Here is a 25,191-nt window from a genome sequence, read left to right as displayed (position 1 = left end):
CCAGTTTATCGTTGAAGGGCTGAAGCGAAGGTATTGGCCCAGTCGTTACCCCGTCTCAACTACGGGCCAATACCTGCGCTTCAACCCTTCAACGAAAGACTGGACCGGCTGACTGGCTCCGCCCCTCACCCGCCACTTTTTGTGGCGCGGACTATAAACCAAAAATTCATGCGTGTAACAAGAGCTTCACTGTTTCTAAATCATGGTTATATCCTATTTGGATGTATTTGAATCAAGGAGAATAACTTTTCATTGCTCCTCTCAACTTTTAATTTAGGGAAATTCTGCGGCATAAATTCACCTCAGGTAAATGTTGCTTTGAAAATAGTGCCAGAATGACAAATGTGTTACGTAAAGATGGCACTGAGTAAAAATTAAATTGCAGATCAAAACATATTGCTCCTCCTTCAATTAAGGCAATATTAAATGCTTGTTACACCTTCAGGTATTATGCACATCAGTTATCAGGAGAAATCACCTGGTAGTAGCTCTTGAGCACTGGCGGCTCAAACCATCCCCCCTGACTCAAAACCTGATAAGATACGACCAATCTCCTCTGTAAACTGTATTAAAATTAAAATACAAGGAAATATATACGATCTTTCTTTGATTTCCTCATGCAGGTAGATTCTGTTGGCATAAATGCTTATGATCTAAGTATGTGATAAAATGAATGAATAGAAAGAGATGGTTCAAGTCTTCTTATTCTAAAGTTTGTGAGATCTTCTCAATTTTGCAAATTACTTTTTTTTTTCCTTTGGAGTTCCATTTGGATTTTTGGAATTCAACTCAGTGTTTCACCTTCACTGGGTGCAAAGCGCTGATAGCGCTGCGCCTAGGAAATCAGGCTTTGGCGCTTGAAAATACGACGTACTGAACCTAATGCCTAATAATGTTTGCAGACATAATTTTTGTGGCGCTCTACAGCTTCTAGATTCAGGAACAACCAACACAAGATATTTTTTAAAGGGGAAAGGGGGGGGGGGGCAAAAACAGAAATTAACTTTACAGGGAGGCCGATTTGGGGAAGGGGGGGAGGCGGCGCCGCCTTCGGTAGGATAATTCTCAACTTCAAAGAATTTTTGAGGATCTCTCCGATCGATTATGAAACGATTAGGAATAGAGATGAAGAAATGGTAATATAATCTTTTCCAGAAGTGAATCTCCATATAAAAAAAAAAAAAAAAAAAAAAAAAAAATCGGAAATAACACTGAGAGTTACAAAAAATTACTGCATCTTATCCCAAGTATTTCCTCAATGTTGTCAAAATGAAAGGAAAACAATCCCTTCATCAGTTAAAAAAGATGTAATGCTATCAGGGCTTCAGCTGCTTCAAATGAACTGAATTTCTAATAGAAATAGAACGGTTTAAAAGATCTTACTGGAAGGGAGAATACTCATTCAGTGAGCCAGGTATAGTAGAAAGAAATGAGAATTTGGATACAGCAATACAGCTGGGAGGGAAGGAGGAGAGATAAACGAGACAAAAATTCAAGAACACAGAACATAAACCAAGAGAAAACCTTTCACACATTAAACTATAAAGGATAAATAAAAACAACATGAAAACAAAACCAAAAGGAGAGAGGGATAAAGAGGGGAAGAGGGGAGAAAGAGGAAGAGGAGTTGGACAAAAAAAATTATGAATTCCTTCATCACAGAGATTCACTGTTACTTTGATTCAAAACAAAATAATTTGTAGCATTGGTCTATTAAAAACTTCCAACAGAGCAGAAAAGGGAGCTTGCCTACAAGGAAATGAATGAAAATTAAGATGAGAGCATTGGAAGGATCTGATGTTCACACCCCTTACAGCCTGTGAAAGAGCTTTGCGCAGTTTTGAACATCCCATTTCAAACAGTACTGCAGCAAAAGCATAATACAATTAAGATGTGACACTCTGGTTCCACAATAGGGTACAAATAAAAAAACAACTACTCCAGTACCTACTTTCACTTTTTTCACCTGTCTTGGAAAGCAGGAAAGAAAAGATTTCTAAAAAACGAGTTTTTAATTGAACAACTGCAACACAGGACTGTCTTTTGAATACAGAAATTACAGCAATGCGCATTTTGGCAATTCAAAGATCCTAAAATTCCCAATTTGTAAGGTTCTTGGTGACCCTACCAGGGTTACTTGCAAATTCTAACTTGAGGAGGAGGCAATTAAAACGAAGGCAAAGAATTCTGTATAAAATGAAGAATTGGAAATAATTAGTGAGATAACTAAGTGGGGGAGTGGTGAAGAGGAAGAAGAGGGTGTTAAAGAAAACGGTAAAGACTGAATCTTTGTATCACAACAAGACGTTTCTGCTATGACTTGAGTGAGAATAGCGAGAAAAAATGATAGAAAAAGAAAAAATCACACCACACAAATGAGATATTAACTCAAAATTTAAATTAGTTGATCAGTGAAGAGAGTAAAGAGGATATAAGATGAGAAGTAGGAAACCTAAGCACTTATTCCGATTTACAGCCCACCTCCCGATCACTAATACACTTAAATGGCCCCCAAACATGAATGACGAGGAGAAAGATAAGCTGTGCTACTTCAGCAAAAAAAAAAAAAAAATGTGAAAAGCTTCCCTAAGTCGTCTTTTTTTATGCCATCGGTCGCCATCAGTCGCCGTCACTGCGCAATCATTCGTGTTTTGTTTCGTTGATGCCATCAGAAATGGGCGGAGCTTAGTTTGTCAAACTGAGCTAGACCATCAGTCACGTGACGCTTTGACGCCATCAGCCGCAATCACTCGTCACCCGAGTCCGGAGTGTCTCCATGGAGCACCATCAGTGAAACCTAACCTCTAACAATTTTTTAGTAGCGTAATCCCGTGATCGTGACGGACGTTGTCGGATCGTTTGTCTGTGATTGGATAGAGAAAAATGGGCGTAACCATCAGTCGCAATCACAGCGATGCCATCGGTAAGCGACCGACGACATAAAAAAAGACGACTCTAGATTGTGACGTCCTTCTTGAGGGCAACAAAGATGCTATTTTGCCTCCAAACAAAGAAACAAAGAGAGAAAAAAATAAATAAAATAAAATGAAAGAGATGTTGTATGTCTAATATCTCTGCCTCTCTTCCTAAATAAAATTTTTCACCAGGAAAAGAAAAAAAAGATAAGATGAACTAAAAGGGAGGGGAGGGGGATTGAGTTTAAAGAATCCTACTTGGAAAAAAATATTATGCAGAGGTTGGAGGGTTCATGAGGGATCTTCACTTCTAGTACATATCCTGTTGGTGCCTAAAATAAGTTTTTTATAGTTCTCAAGTGACAAAAGCGTAGAGTAAAAAGTACAAACTTTCATGATCAAGTTGACAAGGCTTTCTGATGTTCCCTCCATGAATCGGACACCCGTTAGATAGTTCACCACAATTGAGTAAAACTAAATATGATTCTCCCGAATATCCTGACAAGGTAAGGGCAGAACTATATGGTGCTGATCTCGATTAGTACTTCTTTTTATTTGCAACTAAGAGCAATCAGCATAAATAGGAATTTCGGTTATCGAGGGCGACAAAATTTTCTTATGAAAAAAATCCTCTTTTTGCTCCCTACAGAGAACTTGAAGCCTATCCTTTTTAGGGATCCAACGTGAAAAATGGCATGAAAAACAGGGAAAAGGGCTATGAAAACGATACAATTAGAGAACAACCCTATGATTTCGTACTCTAGATTATGGACAACCATTTAGTCACTTAATACACCTGATCTAACGAAGAGCATTGACACTCCTCCTTCGTAGGTTGAATTATGATTCTCGGGAATTCTTTCTATTACAGCAAGAGCTAGCTGACCTGCTTCGGCAGGCCAGTTCAAAGTTTGAGTGCAGTGGCTTATGCTTCCTTGGACCGATTTTCAGTCTCAGTCTTTGGTGTTCGAAAACTTGAAATTTGAATTTCATTACTGAATAACAAATGAACTTAACTTGCTAGCAATTCTGTGATAATTTAAATATTTCAGATCTTACTTTATAGGCTTGAAATTAGGGAGGCTCTCAAAATCTGACTGATAAGACAATGTTAGCTCACAAACTTTTAAAGGATACTACAATAAAAAAAAAAAAAAAAAAAAAAAAAAAAAATAAAAAAAAAAAACATGAGGACTTAAAGTCAGACTTGAATTAGTTTCAACTCTGCTAGGCAACTCAAAAATTAGCCATTTAGAATTCTTCATCTTGCGCTCATGAGCACACAGAGTTTGATGGAGAGGCAACTACTCGGACAATTTGCGCAAAATACTATCTTTTAAAGTGCAAAACTGAAATGCTTCATCTAACAGCAAGAAATCGGTTTCATTCCAAGATTAAAATCTCAGGGCAATAATTCACCGCGGAGCAGAGATAGAGACCGTAAAAAGGCTTCAAATGTAACTGCTACTCGGTTTCAAATACACACACTCAGCGAGTTAGTGCTGAAAAGTATTGTTATATTATGACTATCTTGAGGGAAGTAAATAGCAAAGAGGCAAAAAAGGGCAGCTTAATTGTTGGAAATTTTGCGGAACATTCTTAGTTCACACATTAGACAATTCTTGAAGTATCATTTCCACATACCAGAAATCAGAAATGAGATACCATTTTCGGCCTTAAGGTAGGTCAATTCCACCAAAGGGAACTCTATCTCAACTTGCTGGTACTGGCAGGACAAAGTTCAACATCTCACAACAACTAACAACACATATCTAAACTAAAACCAAAACACAGCTGACTGCCTTCTACTGGTCTAGTACCTGGGGGAAAACATAGATTGATAACTGACAAGACATGAGAGATAAATGGACTTACCGGAGGAGCGAAAGGCATCTGCTGCGGAAAGCGAGGCTGAGAGGGAGGGAATTGCGTTGGGTCAAATGGAGCGGCAGCGTCGGGACGCCAGAGATCAGGAGCATTAGCACCTCCCACATTTCGCGCTGGGTTCAGCATTTCTAGAGCATCTTCCAGAACCATGTTGCTGACACGCAATGCGTTTTCAATATCATCTTTCTGTGAATTAAGAATGAGATTTTACCAATAAGCACTGTTCTCATATAATTTAGCATGCTGTTTTAATTCTTATAGTGATATGATTTGTCTCCTCAACGTAATGAACTATTCCACTGAGAAAGCCTAGTCCACAGGTTGCGAGCTTTAACCCAACTCCAGGGCCTGAATTTTGAAGAAAAAAGAAAAATGGTCCTGCCCGTCAAGCCACCACTGTGCCTCCTTTTTTCTAGAGGCGGTAGACAAGACTGAAATAAAAAATAAAACTAATATCAGGGTGCCCATTTAAATTCTCTTTCCCTTTCCCTTGATGTTCTAGGTTTCTGCTAAACCTTGACGTTTTTGTCTCCTTGACTTCTGCTGGTTTTCTTTGACCTTTATCTTCAGAAAATAAGAAATACAAAACTAAACATAGATCAGTACCAAATACCAGTACAAATTTATATTGGCTCAAAATTCAAAGGGAAGAGTTTACATCAAATCTGGAGAGAGCTTTGCAAGATTCAGTAGCTGAGTGCCAAGAAGATATGCAGAAAGTTTGCCATGCCGCAAACCGAGAGGCGCATTATTACTGTGGTTACACTGTTGGCATGCCCTCAATCAACAAAACATGTTAAAACAGGAGGCAAGATGAGTGATCTACCAGTCTTACCTTGAAACCCATATCAGCAAGAATTCTGAACTGCTTGCTAGACCAAATGATATCTTTAGTCAACGGCTTTGGACCCTGCTTGGGAGGATGGCCCCAATTTGATGGGTCAACATCACCATCAATCCACGGTCCGGGTGCATTCTTCGGCGGAGCCGTACCAGCCCAACCAGATGGTATCGGTGGCTCGTTCCAGTTACCCGCAATTTTGTCATCACCCCAAGGCACGCTTGAGTCTGGGCCACTTCCAGGGTTAGCAGATCCATCGCCCCATCCTCCGTTTCTGCAAGACAAGATGTTGAGTGATTTAAACTTTAAATCAAATTCATTATAAAAGAAAGAAAAAAAATTAGAAGTTGGTACCCATAAATTTTCTTTCTAGGATGTTTAATATATAACTGAAAAAAAAAAAAAAGACCAAAACTTCAAATGAGATATTCAGTTATTCAGCACAAATTCAAAAGATCAAGTGAGGCCCATAACTATCTGAGCAACAGAGAGAGGGGCTACACAATTAATGATAACCTTGCTTCTTTTCCAGGAATTTGATCTTAGGTTGAATTGTCAATTGCTGTTTGGAACTTGGAGAATAAAAAAGAAATCAAACATCAGTGGCTAGGGAACAGTACAGTCTATCTGCAACCTGAGGATTTTGCAGAGCAAGAAAGAAGAAGAAAATTGAACCTAGATTTGCATTATTTTTTGAGGTACATTGCAGCGCTCCTATGCGGAATTTGAAAAACTAAAAACACCTCCTTGCGTACTTCAATTTTCAACATAAAAGGCGTAACATAGTGAGTCCCTTCATCCGAGTGAAGGAGTTTTTCTTTAGTTCACTGAAGAACGATAAGTTTATTACACGTAATAAGGGCTTACCTAGTCGGGTGACCCCAAGAAGACGGATCAGGTTTCATGTTGGTAACATTTCCAGGCATTCTATTTTGAGGGATGGCAGGGCCGGGCATTCCATGAGCCATATTAGGATTTGGCATTTCTTTCCAATGAGTGACTTTATTGTTACCTGGGAGAATAAAAGTTTCATTTAGGAATAATGGTAGGAAATTTTCCGTTAGAGCACGGAAATAATAAACAGACAAAGCGAGTAAGATCAACAATACATTAGACGAAGCATCTGATGTAACAACCTCACTCAGGTGAGTTTTTCCACTGTTAATGCTGAGAAAAGATTTTTTTCCTTGCAGGTAAAGTTTTTCAATTGGTACTACTAGCTGCTCGAAAAGTTGATCAAACTTCATCATCCAAGAAAAGCTAACCCAGGGATCTATTACTATGGAGGGAGACTTATGAAATAAAATGAGATATACAAGAACCCTGACTCAAAAAGGAGAGGTTTATGATTGCCATCGCCAGAATTTCTCTACTACAGAAAGACCTTGGTTTATCGGAACATCATTTAGCGGATCAATCTTCCGGTCTTTTCAAGGGCTTTAAACTAATTCAAACTGGCGGATTCTGTGATTTATTCATCAGTCCCTTGAGATTCGACGAATCAAGGTCTTACTTTAATCCCTTCGAAAGAAGTCAAACATGTTTACTTAAGAGTAAAGCCTGCCAAATTTAGAGTTACTTCTAGTTATCTTTGTAAAGGTACCCTGATTGAGGGGTTACGAGAAATTTTTGGAAATTTTGAATAACTACTCAGTATTAAAGGTCATTCAGTAAGATTGGCACTGAGATCTGCAGCAGGACTAGATTATTTCCTTTGGCTGAGAAACGAACCTTGATTTCCCCATAGAGCTGTACCGTCGTCATAACCAGGCATGTTTGGCATGTTCCGTCTTTGAGCAGGTGGAGAGGGTTCGTCCCAGCCATTGGGTTTTCCTCCACCAGCGGCCATGTTCATATCATTAGAGTTGGGACCAGTCCAATGGTTTACGCCAGCTGATAAAAGGTAAGAAAGGAAAATTAGCATTGAAAAGAATCATAATACAATTAACTTCAGCAGAAACAAACTCGAACTGTGGAGCAGAGATTGCGACCATATCAACATGTTTTTCACTCCAAGACTTGGCTTGGAAATCAATAAATTTTCTAGTACTTGTTTGAAGTATGTGAAATATCCACTTAGATCATCGGCACTTGCGTAGTATCATACAGGCAGACAATTAAAGAGTTGGGTTTGCATCACATGCCATATTTTTCATTTCATTGTTTCTGCTTCTTCAGTGGTTGCTCCAGACTGAAACAGTCAAGATGACTGGCGCGTTTTCATCGTTTTGTTGTGTAATAGAGGCCAGTCTACCCATCCTCCAAAAACTTAATTGCAGAGTGCTAGTTACAGACATAACTGTGTAGGGTGTCCAGTATTTTTTAATTTTGAAAAATCCTGATATTTTCCTAATTTTTCCAGATATTTTAAAAAAAATTCCTAATTTTTTTCATTTTGAAAATTTCTGATATTTTCCTAATTTTTGATGAGAACTTCACTATACGACACAAGTGCTACAGGTGAGAAATTATCGGAAGCAAAGACGGCGCGACGCCTCCTAGCATGGTGGGCAAAAAGCAGTAAGACTTCCCCGCTGAGGAGATTCGCCTAAGAAAAATTCCTGATGAAACGTCCGATTTTTCCGATTTTCCTGATTTTTTCCTGATCAGCCAAAATTCCTGATATTTTCCGGTTTAACCTGATGCTAGACACCCTGCTGTAGGTAGCTGTAGTGTACTACAACACACGACTGTATACCAATCTTTCTGATTTTTTGCATGCTTTTTGGCCTAAAAGGAACAATTTAGCAAAGGAAAAAAAAACAGCTAGCAGTAGAGTAACACATTTGCGGAGAACATTCGAAATAATGTGCTGGTATTGGCTGCGTGAAGTTCTGCTAAAATTTGATAAAATAATCAGAATATGTTGTACCTAGAGCTGGTGGTAAAATTTTGTTGGGTGGTTGACCAGGTCCAGGAGGTGGTCCAGGCGGGGGATGATGGGGAGCTGGTGGTTGTTGTGGCGGAGGAGCAGGACCCCACATAGCAGGATCAGCACCACCAGCTCCATTCAGGCGCCCACTTATTCCACGAGGATCTCCTCTCATCAAACCAATTCTATCATCAGCACCAATGCCTCTGAAGGAACAAACAAACAAAGGATTTCAATCAGTGATGTCCATCAATTAAATTTACAATGAAAACTGACGCTGAATTACTAGTACAGATGGCAAATAATTAATTGTGGTATTTTTTTTTCTTTTTCCAGTTTAGAGGACCAGCCAAAATTATTCATATAAGATGAAGACTTTGGGCAAAAAAGAATCATTTCACTTGAGGATAAAAGAGACCTCATGCTAATGGCCCACATTTAGTATCGATCGGAGCTGAGCCAAGAATTTTACTTTCTACCTACTCGTACCTCCTAGTTAAGTACTACCAGTAAATACTATCTAAATAGAAATTTTACGTTTTGACAGATCATTATTCATCTTTTACATAAAGGAGATATTTGCATCTGACAACAGTTTTAGAATAGCATTAAAAAGATTGAACAAAATACCGCTCCTTTACAGTGAGGGCATACCTCCATTTCCATAAGTCTCTTGAAGGGTGTGGAGTTAGATGGACAATGGAGCTTATCTCAAAAACAGTCAGCACTTGCATCATGAGGAGCAGCAAAATATTACTTCAACCTAGAGTGCATCGATCGACAGCTGGCCCATTGCTTAGCACAAGACTTCCAGTTGAATCATGTTGTTTTACATGTGACTTTTGTCAAATATTCCCCCACCCCTAAACATTCACAGGATGCCACTTTCTACTTACAACACTCTCATCATTCAACACCCAGTAGAGTTGAGAAAAGGTAAGTTTTAAAGGAGAAAAAAAGGAATAGTTCCTTACCTGTGATCAGCTACAGCCATACGATGTTGATCTCTTGGATCAACTTTTGGAGCAAGACCGCGGGAGGGGTCATACGGCCAACCGGCATTGTTTCCACCCCACTCACTACCTTTTTTGTCTCCACCTGCACATGAAGAAATTTAATTAACATCATTGAGGTCAAAATTTAAGCAGAGATATTTAGACTTTGAGAGATACAGAGTTGCTGGCATTCGGGTAAAAACAATGGAAGACGGTAGGTGTTAACTGACTCTGAGCATTATAAGAAAACAACTGATATGAGGTTAGCCTCCACATGAACAGGCATTTTTTTTCATTTTCACAGATGAAAAATTAGCTAAATGGTTGCTGTGCTTGTGGTATGCATAATCTGTGTGGCATCAATCAAAGGAGAGATAAACATGTTTTATTCTTCATGGGAAACTCAGTTTCATGAAAGAACAAGTGATACACAAGTTTCATGAGAATGAAAGATAAGAGCAACCATCAAGGAGGGCAAATCTTTGAGATTCGAAGAGCAAAGATTCTCAGTGGCGAAGGTCATTTCAGATCATGAATTACACAGCACATTCAAAAAAAGATTTAGTACCTGGCCACATGGATTGTTGGGGCCGCCTGTCCATTGCGGTTGATTGTTTGGAGGAACTCCAGTCCAGACATTGGTCGCTTCGCTACTGACATCATCATCTTCGCCCCACGTGCCACCAATATTAGTCGTGGGAGTATGGCCCCATGGTGTTTTGGGTTGCGGTGGAGCTGCAGGCTGACCGCCACTGCGCAAGTTGGCTTCCCAAAGCTCAGTTCCATTATTTATATTTGGCTTCCATGCAGGTACTGTTGCACCGGTTTGATCTTTAGCAACTGGTTCTGGTGAAGGGGAGACATCCCAACCACTGTCTTGGTTCACATGTTGCTATACGACGAAAGAAAATTTTAAAAAATGTATCAGTGTGCAATTCAAATAAGGATCTAGAGGGATCTGACGGGAAAAAGGGTCTGGAAGTCAGTACGTACAAAACGAAGAAACTGACTTAAGGCAGTGTTGGCCCTTTATAGCCAGCCCAAAGAATTCTAACAAAAAAAAACCTTCACATGAACGCAGTAATGCTGTTTTGGAACAATGATTCCCCTCTATCAGCATGAAATGACTTACTGTCTCTTGCTATTCATAAATTATGTTACACTGAAATCCAGAATTATAGACCCCTTCTGTTTCTGCACACACCCATCGAACAGATCTGAAAACACCCCCCTCCCCCTGAATAAAATTATGTCACTCTTTGCTTAATAAGTCAAATCTCCCTCTTTGGCACAAAAAAACAACAACAAAAAATTGACTCCTTCATTGGATGATATAACTGAACCAAACAAAGGAAACATTTATTCAGAGCCAGCACATTACGCGGACGGTTGCTGGACCTGACGCAGTGCTTGTGTCCTCTCCTCCCAACCTGTGCATCAGTATCATTTCAGTCTTTTTTTGTCAACTATTTTGATCCCAAGTTTAAGAAGAATTATTCAGAACTCAATTTGCTTGGTACTTTAAGAATATGAATTGAATAAAATAGGCGTCAATAACCCATTAAATGGATAACGCACAGAATAAAACAAGTTAGGTAACATTTTCCTGAGTTGGAGAAGACAGGCACAAAACTGATTAATGATATCAAAATAAAATTTAGTATTCCTCCTCAAACCTTATCAGAATCTAAATGTAGAATATGATTGCATGTGTGTTTTAAGACAGTTCTCCTTTTCTGCTCAAGAGGATTTACTGTCCATGGAAAAGTATTGCTGTTAGGGGCCCTTCCACTATTTTTCATAAATAATTGCACAGAGAAACTTACTCCTCCCCAACCATCCTGACTGAAGAGGGCTTCACGCATAGAGTTGAGCTGCTCCAACTGTTGCTTCGTCGAGTTGTTGTTGGTGGTCGATGCTGTTGAAGTCATGGGTGGTGCAGGAGTTGTGGTAGGTGGTGCGTTGGGAAGGTTCTTGCCAGCAGCCTGTGCCCAAGATGTGGTACTATTGGCTTGAGAAGTGGCCGGAGGTGGCTGGCTAGTTGACTGGCGCTGATTGTTGCTACTGGTACTCATCGCTGGGTTTGCTTTAGAAGCTGTTCATGAAAAAAAAGAAACGTCAGTTAGATGGGCATAGTAGATCACAGTAACTTTGGCTCAGTCATAAAATAATACACGACAATGCTAAAACTGGATCACTTGTGTGTTGAGCATTTCTTTTTTAAAAATATTGAAGTAAAGGTTTGAATGAAATGATCAATAATTATCCGGCTTACATCCAGTCTGATAAATTTCAAACGTTTGCAGAAGGCAATTCATTTGAAAATGCTTCAAATCGATTAGAGAACTGGCAGTTAAAATTATTACGGCTTACTCAACATCAATTAATAAAGTGCTTCCTCAAATCTGAGTAGGTACAGATATTTCATTTTAATCCATCAGAGAAAATATATATGAAGAAGTTGAATATTCTTAGTGATTGTTTGGTATTTGTTTCATTACTACAGTGGAATTCTAGGAATAATGCAAAAATAATGATCTTACCATTGTTTTGCAGATTATTGGTTCCTTGACTAGCATTATTTGCCGGTGGCTGACGGTTTTGTGACTGAGATTGCGAGGATGAGTTGGGGGAATTGCTGTTGCTGCTATTCCAGTTGGCAGGAGGTCCTGAAGCAGTCGATGTTGGTGGTGGCTGAGCAGCATTGGTCGGTGCACTCCATCCACTTGGTGGGGCGCTCGATCCTGAGTTGTTGTTGTTCGTTCCCCAGCCCGAGTTGGTGGAGGTTGCTGAAGCAAGCGAACTCTCCCCACCACCCACCAATCGACAAGTTGGCAGGATGTTCCACCTCAAGTGGTAGTCTCGAATAACATCACAGTCTTGAAAGGAGTTTAACGGGGAATTCGTTAAGCGGTGATTTAGCTTAGAGTTACCCTGAAGTAAATCACCTGAGGAATAAGGCTTTGTCGTGGTATTTAAAATTGCTATCCACTCATTTGAAGGAATGTTTTCCGCATTGTTCGTCGTCACATTATTAGCATTACAACTAGTAGTATCAACGGACTTAATCCTATGCTTATCATTAATAGTAGAACAATTATTAGTAGTAGAAGACTTATCCTGAGCACCAATGTCAACCGATCCTAGGGTCAAGGCTTCTTGCCTCATCATTCTTTTTTCATCGCAACAATCGCTATCAGTTGAACCGACAGCTTTTGCTTTCAAGCCCTGTTAAAAAAATAAAAACATAATTCAGTATTTCAGACTTCATTAGAGGTAACTACTAGTTGCACTAAGCACTTCAAATTTAGAGCCAAGCTCATGCCTTTGAAACTTGACTTGCCCCAAAGATTACATTCATATTGCAACTGCCAAAAAGATTGAAATAAGTTCGGAAACTTAAACTTCTTTCAAGTCGCAAATACAGATGGAAAATCAATTCCTGAGTTAACGATACAATTTTTCTAGTTGCTTCGAACACCTAATTCTGATTGACCTTGGAAGTTATTCCTTTCAGATGAATGTTTTTTTCTGAAAAGTAAAACCTCCAGGGTGACACATAGGGTTATGACACCAAATTGAACCTGCAAAGATTCCCTGTAAAGCTGCATACTTTCTAAAATTTTTAATAGAAAAACTGGTTTGAGGTTGAACTATTATGAGGAGAATGAAGTTAAAACCAATTGAGATCAATCACTCAGTTTTATTACCTGTAGCGTGTAGGACGGATCTCCACTACAAGTTAATGAGCTGGTTATCACAGTCGAAGGGAGGAAGTGAAAGAGGCCAGCTCTGCCTCCATCACTCTCCGCTCTGTGCGGTGATTTGATTTTATTCCTCACAGCAACGGCAGATGTTTCTACCGCATTCATTGTGTCCTGGAAAAGGAAGAAAATTACAATTAAAGACTGAAATTCTCTTTCAACTGAACAAAGATTTTAATCAAGTACCAAAGTAATGTAGAAAATCAAAACTTTATTAGTATTCCTCGGAGTACATAGTAGTAGAAGTAGTAGAGTACATAGTAGTAGAGTACATAGAATAAACTTTAAAATTGAGGCACTGGATGCGAAAAGGTGTGAGGAGACGCCCAATTTTCCCAGACAATTTATCATTACAGGGGGAAATTGGCAACGTCAGGAGGAGCACTGACTTCAAGGAAAACGCTGATGTTCGCTGGGAAATGCGCATGCGCGCCGCCGGCCGACCCGAGCTTAAGGAGCTGGGCCACTTGCTCCGACGCTCGAGGAAAGCCAGTCTTCGCTACACGGACATCTGGTGCTTGTGCTGAGGGCTCAAGCCTGCACTTGCGCGTCATCGACGAGCCGATAAGTCAGACGAACGACTCTGGTTCGTTCTCAACACCGTCCATATTTTTTGAATCTTTTTTCCACTTTTGCTATTCTTTCTGTGTCTTGTCGAGCCCTTTCATCTGATAGAATAGCCAACTCAGACAATATATCGAAATTCAGTCAAAGACAGACCCTTTCTCTCTTTATTGACTACGTCTTTCATTTTTTGGGAGGGGTCAACTACTGCCCCCCAAAGAGCACCCACTGTTGTGTTGTGTAGGTGGTCTGCACGAGATCTCTCTCCATAGAGAGACCACGGGCGACCACTGTCCGACGCAACAGTCCCCCTGGAGCCTTGGGACGTCAGCTCGAGATATCTCTATTTTGAGACGTCTCGTCGGCTGATATCACGACGCTCCAGCTACGTCCCCTTATCGACCCGTAATCAGGGTCATCACAAAGGGCACTTCTCAAAACATGTATCAGATTGGTTAAATTCGTACCTTGTCTAGTGGTCCATTGCGGTGTTTCAGAATCTCTGTTGCCAATTAATCCCTTGGAGAAGACTTTAATGGGTGATTTTTCCAGTATTCTTTCCATAGAAAATTGTAGAATCATAAGGAATATTCAGTAGAATTTTGAGTGAAATGGATGCTTTCACTTTCCTTACAATGAATGAAATATTAGAGGAGACTCTGAAACACTACAACCGAGAAGTGCCCTTTTCGCATTCAGTGCCTCAATTACTTTCAAGAGCCTCAGAAAAGGGCCAACTGAGACCTGCAAGAGAAGCACCCTGCATATCCTCTCCTAACCTAATTCCCTCAGTAGGAGATCCTTGATCCTTGACTGTTAGCAAGTCCCTTTCGAGCATTAATGACATCTATCTGATGGCTTGGCATCTCTGAACTGTCATCGAGTGCTGAACTTTCCTGTTATTTATTTGGTGTGTAATTGATTAATTTTCATCAGACAATGAATTATTTGCCTTAGCGGGAAGTTATAGCTAGTTTCTTCCTCTCATTAGCCAAAACGTTACATGCAAAATACCTTAAAAAAATTACTCACCCTACTATTAGGCACTTGGTAGGTAGGAAGATTCCGATTTTGATCGGCAGATGCGTTCACTGTCGTGGACATCTCTCCTTCCTGCATCAGAGAAGAAAGGTTATTAGATACTTTTCTAACTAATTACTTACTATAACTATACTTTTCTAACAACTAAGAAATTGGAACAACTGTTTTCAGAGAAGTTTATCTTTCATGTAAGGGAAAATACAAGAACAGGAAGAAGAGAAAAGTAAAATTTTTGGTTGTTGTTGGTTCGGCGATCTACTCTGGGTATTCAGCCTGAATTTTGATGGGACGATTGTCATAGGTTGGCATATTGTGGGCGCGGCCCAGTGACAGCTACCCTGGGTATTGCATTGCAATACCGGCGCAAAGTTTTAAATTCTTGAGTGGTTGATGTAGAGTAGAATTAAATAGTCAAAATAGGGGGACACTCATAGTAGAGTACCTGTATAGCGAGAGTATGGACAGATGTGAAACTCTGAAAATACATCAGGCCTTCACCAATGCTTCTGCGAATAAAGTTAAGGCCCAGAAATGCAGCCAACCTATGAATTTTAAGTATCCAGAGCGATTTACTAATACTATTGTTACGAACCGTCGTTTATTAAGCACATGTTTGACTCAGTTTTTGCATGAATTTACTCAATTTCGCGGAAGAACGCTCCTTTCTGTACATTCTTGGCTATCTTGGTTAGAATTGGAATCTGCAGACTGGCAGTGAAATTTTGTGCGTTAGAAGTTGGTTAGAAGGGTAGCTGCACTTTTGGGCCCTAAGCCCTCCATGAAGCAATCTGTCCATACTCTAACTCATAGGTTCCGGAGCATGAAGCCAATAAACCATCATAGAAGAAGAAGAAGAACTCATAGGTTAACATTTCCTTCCTTCCCCTCTAGCTGCTTACTGCAAGAGCTTCGTAATTTCTTTGGGTTATTAGCAATTTCACAACGTTCGGTAGATTCAGCCATCCTCTCACTTGAAATTGATGTAAAGGACACTGATGAATGAATGAGTTGAAATTTTGTAGAGGGAGGAGAGAGAAGAGTTCATACCCGTTTTATTAAAAAATGCAGACTGCAACATTTGTGCGAGGATACTGCAGAATTTAATGAAGGGAAAAATGGCTTCACACCTCGGAAAAAGCCAATCAGTGCAGCAATTATTGCCCATATGAGACAAAAATCGGATTCTGAAATTTTGGTGGAAGACTCTCTCTACTGACCTTCGAAATTTATGATGATCAGTAAAGATCATTTCCTAACCAATCTAAGAAACAAAAGTAAATTATATTCTGGCAATTTTAGGTCCTGAACATGGCATTTGAGAACTTTCACAAGCTATACAAAGTACGTTTTTCAAACAACTAATTCCAAACTAGGTTCTGTAACTGTGGTTGAGTTCGTAAGGCCGTGGCAAGTTTAGACTCCCTCCTTTCCTGAAGCAAGACCTCTATCTCTCTTGCATAGTTCCCAATTGACAACCTCAAAGTCACCAAGCAAAACTCTCACAGAGAATAAAAACAAAATTTCCAGTAGGCTCCGTCTAAAAACCCCTAATTACAAAGTTGACTGTTAGCTGAGTGTGTAGACTTCAAAATGCATACCCCTCAAGGATCTTAAACTGAAATAAGAACTAAATTTATGATCGAGAGGATTTCAAGGACAAATGTACAACTCATGAAAGATATAAACAAGTTTTGGCGAAGCAATGAAACAAGAGACAAGCATTAGACAACTATTGTAACCGTTACATTTACTTCGGCGATTTTCGACTGTGTTTTAGACAACAAAGGCGTTAGAGTATGAGCTGAAAAATGATTTTCGGCATATGAACTGAAGGGAAGAACTAGCGAATCCTGAACCTTGAATGTCTACACGATACTTATTGGTCTATCTGCATGTCATGGGTGGCGATTTAACTGCAGAAGTAAAACAACCAGTAATTTTGTTGCGGACAGCATTCACCAAATAGAATTAGCGAATTTTTGGCTGTGAGTTTTTTTTCTCTAAAAATTCCAAAATATTGCTAGTGTGTGGACAAATTTTTCGTCCAGATGAAGGAGCAACAATTTATTGCACAGCAATTTCTTTAAATTCTGACTGTCACACTCGTGCATTCTACGTTTTACATGTAGAGGACCACACTTTTAGAGTTGTGCAACATGGATCACTATTTGACTCAACTGAAGTGCGGAGAGGTTTCTTGGCATCTCATTCAGAAGATGATATTTTTTTAAAGTGTTCCATCAATTGCTTCCATTCCAAAAAGGAGAGCGCTTAAATTACAGAAGGTTAAATACCGACTGATTTGTTGCTTCCTTCGAGATTGGCCGAGAGTGAAACATGATGCAAGGGTGCAGTAACTTCTAAACAGGGCAACCAGCAGATGGGATGCAAAAACAGGGTCTGGGAATCGCACTTTTTAAAAGCTAAGGTTGCAAAAAGGAGCCTTAAAAATGGAAAACGCTGGCTCCATCAACGGAAAATTCACATGTTTTTCCCAACGATAGTTGAATGAATCATATTTGACTATTACAGACTGCCCCTATGATTTATTAATGGACTGGTTAACTAAGGAGCATAATTTTGATCAGAAATTTCTGTGATTTTTCCTCCGTTTGAAGGATATTGTATGAAAGTCTTAATCAATTCATTTGGCTTTCTTCTCTTTGAGAAAGTGAAATAGTGATACTGCCATCCAAATACATTAATTCCTTCTCTGCTACAATTTAACAGTTATGATCACTTATGACGTGCACCAAAACCATCATTGTAGTGCCTATTGTACGATTCTTAAAAATTCTAACTTTGACCCGCGGAAATTCTCTTAAAGAACTCTTCCTCTGGAATTCGTCAGTGTATACTCTTTGTAAGATGGAATTTTTTGTAGATGATCTATAACATAACAAATTACTTGCGCACCTTAGTGAAAAAAATGAAATAATCTTCACTCTCACACCTCTGAACCAGGAGACATCATCAGTTTCCTCTCGAAGAAAAGAACTTGGAGGAGCTGAGTGAGAATGGGCCTGTTGCAAACTTTTGCTAGAGCAAAAATAAGAGTTGTTCCGTATAGAATATGTCTCAATAATCACGATGAGCTTATCCGCAAACTTTGAAATGCACTCCTAACTTCACAATCTGCCTAAGAAATTTGAGTTTTTTTAAGCTTCCCCTTTCAAAAAGGATACTACAGCACAGGTGAACATTTCGATAGAGGAGTCGTTCTATTCAATCCCTGCTCGACATGGCCGACGCTTCCGCTCGCATGTTGAGGAGAGCACGAGGTCAATCAAGCCAGATATCTATCAGCGCGAGAAAAATGTGAATGTAAACAAGCAGATTGTTATCAGGTGGTTAGAATTTTCGTCCCGTTGGCGGATTGGCGTCGGCTATGTGGAATAATGCATAGTATCCTTGTGAGCAGGGGTTTTTTTTTTTTTTTTTTGGTGAGTTTTGTGGCTTTTATTCCTTTATTCAAATAGGGCAGGGGTTGGATGGAGTGACTCCTCGCACAAAACGTTCACCTGTGTCGTGGTATCGTTTTTGAAGCGGGAAGCTCAAAAAACCGCAAATTGTGAAGTAAGGAGTGCATTTCAGGCTTTGCCGATGCCCTCATCAAGATTTTTGACTCATTCGTTATGAGTAACAACTCTTATTTTTGCTCTGGCAAAAGTTTGCAACAGGTCCACCAAGTCAAGACTAAAACTCTGCCGTGTTACCAAGAGAACAGCGAGTACATTTCTGTATAAGCCATGGTTAGCACATAGTTTTTGTAGTGGCTTCAACTCAATTACTGTCTTGTGTATTTTCTTTAGTAATAAATGAAATCTAAAAAAAATCTAAAAAAAGCACATACATCACATCTGTCTCAATGCTCATTCTAGAATGCACATAATGCCTTTTCCGTGATATGGCAGAACTCCTCATTTGGCTGGGTGAATTCATAAAATGAAAAGAGGAAGTGAACTTGTCAAAGGAAGGATATAAAGCTATAAGCGTGAGATTTAAAAACCAAAAATAAGATGAAGAGTGAAACAGAAGGGGAAAGGAGAGCGAGGGAGAGAGGAAAAATGCAAAAACCAAATAGAATCCTGGAATTCTTAAAATAAGGGCAGGTCAGACCAATCTTTATAAACTGACTACCCTAAATTAAAGTAGAAATTTCTATTTCAAATGCTAGTGGCACACCAGTGAAAGAAAATAATTCAAATGAAGAGCGAACAAAAATGCAAGTATATTTTTCACTGAATTGACCCTCTACTGCAAAGGTGTCAGACATTTTAGTCAAGCGATGTCAAGTGATGTTCATATTTTTGAGCCCAGTTCACAAGCTGCAAAGAGGGTCATCAATGAACCTCACATTGCACAGAAGGCCACAGAGAGGGCCAGAAAAGCATTGAAGCCTCCATTTTCAGCAGGTAAAATAGGCATCGTAGAATTTTTTGAAAATTCAAATCCATCACCTCATGCTGTCCAAGATGGGGGTCAAGACAACTTAACCACCTCTAAAGAAGAGTTTTAAAACGTTGGGTATTCATTCTCTTACATGTAACATAAGTGGGTTAATTGTAGTTGGGATGTCTAGGCTTTATAAAAACCTACAAGCTCTCGGAATATTGCCCCTGAAGTTAGAATTCTCATCTTAGGCAGGTAGTACGAATGTGCACTTTACCATGCTGATTTGGGAAAAACATCAATTTGACCCCTTGAATTTGACTAATTTGAGAAGAAACTTCATTAAATTAGAGATCCGAAAGAAAGCAGGGCCTTCCCTTAGGTGAAGATGCCTGCATATCCTTGAAAACAGGTAAAGAGCCTTTTCATTTACAGTGATTCACTCCCGCAAACACTTCATTCAAGTTTTACGACTATACTGCTTAACATAAAATGAAAGGTGGAAAAAATCCTGGTCACAGAGACAAAATCACTCAATCTTTGTGAGAATACCTCCAGTAAATTTTCACCATGACATCACAGAGCTCTCTTGTTGTATGTTGACTAAAGTCAATATTTGCTTAGTTGAGCATTGGCAGCACTCATGAGGATAAAAAATGCAATCAGATGGCATTATTGATGGATATTGATGCAAACAAGATTTGACTTATGTCTGGACATAATATGAGCACACTTGAAGATACTTGTAGTTTGAACAGGGGCACCTGAGTAACATTCATATCATGTTCAAGCTAGTATGAAATTTCATGTTTCCACAACCTAAAAACATAGAAGATTGGGGATCCATGGCAACAACTATTGAAGTTAGAGCATGATGCAGATTGTCGATAAGAAACTAGTGATTGGGGAGTTCACTAGCATTTATTCTGGGAACTGATGTTCTTTTAAGTAAGAAAAATCAACTATGTAAATTTGGCATTTTCCAGCCTTGAAGCTGTGGACATACTCGATTTAAAGATAGGTTCCCAGCGACTACAAAATTATGCGGAGTATTGCCAACTTAATCTCATGGAGAGAAGCAACCACAAACAATTCTGCCCATGGAAAAATTAGTCAAACACGAAAGTGTGAGACAGAAGAAACAAGGATGTGTCAGGATAGTTAACACTTTGAGAATCCTTACCTTTATTGACTAAAGAGCATTGCATTGCATTCCATACTGGCAGAGATCTAAAACAAAAAAAGAGAAGAGGAATTACTCATTGAGAAAAAATGAAGGGCATTCATCAACTAAAGGTTTCTTCTTTTGATACACACAAGACTTACAACATTTCTTTGCCGTCACTCCCTGGAGAAAATAATTTCTTACACTAACGCTTGGTTACAGAAATACAAGATTTTGCCTTCGATTTCTATACTACTAAAATTTTACCTGTCATAAACATTAGCTCAATACCTCTTTAACCACACTCCTCCATCATCTTGAGGATAAAATGCAAAAGTACTCAATTTTAAATGCAAAAAGATACATTAAAACCTGTCCAATCCAATTAGCATAGCTCTCGTGGTTTCATCCCTCCTCAATATTTATATATTTCTTGCATTCAGTTGCCTACCTTCTCTATAATTAGCTCTTAAAGCTGGAGTTCCTTTAACCGAATAAGTGACCCCCTAAGAGAATTCCGAAATCCTACCAAAATTAAATTCATCCATCCATCAGAAACATCATCAAAGAAGATCAATACAATGCCATAGACTTGGATTGATTAAATGGAACACAAATAATTTCGACTTGACTCATGAAGATGAGAATCACTTCATAGGCATGCCGCCTGCATCAATCACCGACTAAAATCTCCTATCAGACGCTGAGAGTCCTCACCAAATAGGCTAACGCAGTTCTTAACTACAACAGAAGATTGTCTGATGTCACTCAAATATGTTACTAAAATGCAAGAAGCAAGATGACGGATTTTCTGTCGGAGCCTGAAATAACGTAAACCTACTTGGCTGTAACTCAGTATCAATTACTAAAAAATGTTATTGGGTATTGATACACATGATAACAAAATGACTTTGAGAGGTGGTCAGAACATTCAAATAGGTGAAACTACCAAAACAGAGATATTTACAGGATAAAAACTTAGTGATAAGCACTAAGCATAGCTAGGATTGAAAATAAAGAGGTCATTGATGGCCGCCATGATTCTTGTACACATATCTGAGAATGCTTCATGAATCAAAGAGGTGCTAGAATGAAAGTGCATAAATCCTGCTTAGGGTTCAGAAATAGAAGGCAAGTGAGAAAGTTAAAACTAGGTTCTCAAAACATCCTCTTCCATTCTCAGCTTTGTCACAGCATCTGAAGGGAGCTATTTAAATTACTGCTGCTCAAGGAGGACATCACCTAACATGGTTTTCAACCCAACCTGAGTTAAAAGAAGTGAAATAAGTTGAAATACTGACTGATACACACGGTACACTAGGGTCGATTAACTCAAAAGAGGAAAAAGCTACGTAAACTTATAATAGCGGCGCATTAGAAGGAATTAACTCGGAGACATAACTGTTGAATTTGCCCGAACGGGATGGCCAGGCCGAAAAATTCAGAGTGATAAGCAGACAGATAACCTTCAATCCAAACCTTTAGAGTGAGAGAGCGAATTAGAACTTGAATGAGGGGGAAATTACCTGTGGTTAAAATTTTGTATTTCACAGTAATTATCACAATATTTGTAAACACTGCACAAATTAAAAGCACAATTCTATGGCTTGCGCTTGACATTCGCTTCCGAACACAACACACAATTTAACAGTTAAAACAGTAACGAAATTAAACACAGTTTTACATATTTGCTAAAAACACTAAAAACTAAGCGTAATCGTTATATTAAGAGGTCACATCAACAGTTGAAATGTAATTAATCACTTGCTTTTAAAGTAATGAAAAATTCATGTTTTCATGGCCGAAAGAGGAAGCCAAAACGGAGTTGTTCAGTTCTCGTAGGACGATGTCCTATTCACGGACCCCGACTAGACTCGCCGCTGTCACATTCACGGGCTTGCCTCCCTGACGCTTGTTACGGCGCAATTAAAAAACGTGGAGGCTCCTTGGAGAAAGGATATTAAAAGAAAATGAAAGGAAGCAACCTGGGACATACCAATGTCTGTTCAAATTTCAAACAAAAGTGGTTAACAGCGACACTCGGAAGGAACCATCACGAAAAATCAATCCTGTATTGATCCAGTACGTGGCATGTTAACAACATTGGCTTTCACAGTGGGCGCACCGCCTCCCTGCAGCCGGGGGAGCTTGGACGGAAGGGATAAGGGAGGAGAGGTTTATTTTCGCTCGAGCTCCCTAGATGTCATAATAATCAACGAATCTATCTACCTTTTCTTATTACTATCTGCCTATCTGTTATTTATCGCTATCTACATCTTGTAATCGGGCCAATAGCATACCTTCTTATTGTTTCCGTTCAGAGAACCCGAGTGTAAGTACCCACAACCACACGCTAACGGTGTTTTTTTTTCTTTTTTTTTCTTCTTTTTATTAGTTTTATTATTTAAGGGTTGATCCTAAAAATCTCTAAACTAATAGAGGTTATAATACAATTTTTTTTTTTACCTATTGTTTTTTTTTTTTTTTTTTTTTTACTTATTTCTTCCTAAGGTTGTTTTCATGGAAAGATAGGCTAAGATCTGCGTACATAATTCCGACATAACATAACAATGAAAGCTTTCCGCTCATGAAAGCAATCGATATGCACGGAAAGGGAGCGAAGGAGGAGGTTGTGAGGTTCGGGTGTTGTGGGACTGGGTGACATCACGTTACATGGCAAACTTTACGGGGTCCGCGAGTTGCGCTCGCAGGCGCGGGAGCGTCTAGGGGCCCGGGGGTCGACCCCCCCACCCCCCCGCCAACCCCGAGGCCCGAGGCGTGCAAAGCTGCAACCGAGTTTGTCAAATGAAAAGTTCCGCGCCTCAGTCCGCGCCAAATAAGTTCGCGCACTTCAGGGCTCCGCCATAAGTTCAGCATTGAAAGTACACGATGCAAGATGGCAGACCTGTCTCACTCTTCAGGGTGTATGTACCCGGGATCTCCCAACCCTCTTACCTTATGGACAAGATAAAGAAATGGAATTTTGGCGATGTTCCTCTCTCAAAGAACTTCGGTGGATGTAAAAAATGGAAGGGGAGTGGGTTCCAAAGTTTCGTTTATTTTTATTAAATGTATTCACCCCCAGGTAGATAGTTTCTTGGGAAGAAATGCGGACGGAATGTCTGCCTTACGTGGCGACTTTGACGTGCATCAGGGGAGCAAATTGTTCAAAATCATGAGTTGAAAAACGCTGACTCCGCAAGATTAAATATTACAGCCTAACACAAAGCGGAGCAGCAACGCACTGGCGCCTACAAACCTAACAAGGATACTTCACGCATTGCGCAATGCGAGAAGTATCCCTGTTAGGTTTGTAGGCGCCAATGCGCGTTCCGCGCTCTCTGCCCGCCCGCCGCGCCGCGCCGCAGCGTGCCACGGCGTCTGAAGTATAACTATTTCACACCAGAGGTATTGCACAGTATCATAAGAAATTGAAGGCGCTCCAGCATATTAAGAATGACAGGCATCTTTCAAAAGTACGGAACATTCCTCGCAAAATAAATCAAGATACTACGGCACAAAAAGAGAGCGGTGGTCCAAAAACTAACTAAGTACTAGTATCCGTATCTAGTAACATTTAGCATAAACTTTATCGTCTGGCTGTTGCTTAGTCACCATCGGCTATCAAAGGCTTAAAGAAATTGTACAGCCGGCTACAGAGGCTATTGGAAATCTTACAGCCGGCTTTAGGTCTATGTTATTTTGGAACACAGATTCTACTGCCAATTTTTACCAGGGTGGCACACATTCTAAAATTAACGAAAAATTTAGCAAAATTATGATCAGCGCGTTGTGTTGACCTTTCTGCGAAAACCCAGCACGTTCGTTTCAGAAAATTGCGGAAGCCTAGAACAGTTTGTACCCCTGAAGTTCGTAGTCCTTAATTGAGCTATCTTGAATACAATCAGGAAATAAATTAAACCAATCGAAAATGTTGCATGATGCACACTGATACGTTAGTTCGGCGTCTGAGAGAACGGGACAAGTATTATTTCACCCAGATGTCTGAGGTGGCTACTCCCACCTAATTTCCAATGCTGAAGTCTAAAATGGCCCTAGTTCTTTTGCCATTACCTGCTAACTTTCAAAAGAAAAGAAAAGACATGTCAATATATAAAGCCTTAAATCTGCCTACTTTAAGCCAAAAGATTAAGTGGATAAGTCTCCAATTTTCATTAATTACCCTGGTGGACCTAAGAAGCACATAGAAAATTGTGCACGAATGAACTTGAATTTTTTGGAAAGCGTAGAAATCGAATTGACTAATAAAGGAAATGGCGATACCGCACTTGATAGTTCTGAGAAATAATTTAATGTTTCCACCTGGTTCCATATGAAATATCGACGAAATGCTCTGGAATTTAAATTTTTACCAGCTCCATTGGTGTGTCTATTGCCACTTGAGGGTGTTTGCAAATAAGGCGTTTTTTAAGGTTTCGACGTCTTTAGACCATCTATTTCCTGGCAAATCAATTTTTTAAATCAAAATTTCTGGTTCAATCAGAGATGCAAATGCTTTCAGTAACCACCGTAACTACTGCTTCAGGACTACCAGAGGTTTAATTTTCAGGGGGAAGGGGCAAAAGTAGTTTCGGAGGTGAAAATGCTTGGGGGCAACACAAACAAATTTCGAAAAATTCCGTTAGCTCAATGAAAATTGACCACTATCATACTCAAAAGATACGAAATCATTAGGGTAACACGAAACGCATTCCGCTGAGGCGCGAAGCGCTTCGAGGGGTATAACCGCGAGGC

At 39.6% G+C, this 25,191-nt stretch overlaps 1 protein-coding gene across 1 annotated transcript in view; it reads right to left on the bottom strand.

Moving 5' to 3' along the window:
• LOC140223751 (protein Gawky-like) overlaps positions 1–22,520 on the bottom strand; it is a 54,067-nt gene extending 31,547 nt beyond the window's left edge. Inside the window, 14 exon segments of the mRNA XM_072296077.1 lie at positions 4,791–4,988; positions 5,638–5,917; positions 6,511–6,655; positions 7,375–7,536; positions 8,516–8,721; positions 9,490–9,613; positions 10,079–10,083; positions 10,086–10,402; positions 11,337–11,605; positions 12,054–12,738; positions 13,221–13,388; positions 14,871–14,951; positions 20,455–20,501; positions 21,963–22,520. Coding sequence (XP_072152178.1) covers positions 4,791–4,988; positions 5,638–5,917; positions 6,511–6,655; positions 7,375–7,536; positions 8,516–8,721; positions 9,490–9,613; positions 10,079–10,083; positions 10,086–10,402; positions 11,337–11,605; positions 12,054–12,738; positions 13,221–13,388; positions 14,871–14,942 — 2,631 coding nt within the window. The 5' untranslated portion in view covers positions 14,943–14,951; positions 20,455–20,501; positions 21,963–22,520.
• Between the last annotated feature and the right edge of the window lie 2,671 nt (positions 22,521–25,191).

This window comes from Bemisia tabaci, chromosome 2, assembly GCF_918797505.1.
Source record: "Bemisia tabaci chromosome 2, PGI_BMITA_v3".
Lineage (NCBI taxonomy): Eukaryota > Metazoa > Arthropoda > Insecta > Hemiptera > Aleyrodidae > Bemisia > Bemisia tabaci.
The sequence above is the reverse complement of the archived record's forward strand: the minus strand, read 5'-3'. Positions and strand labels throughout refer to the sequence as shown.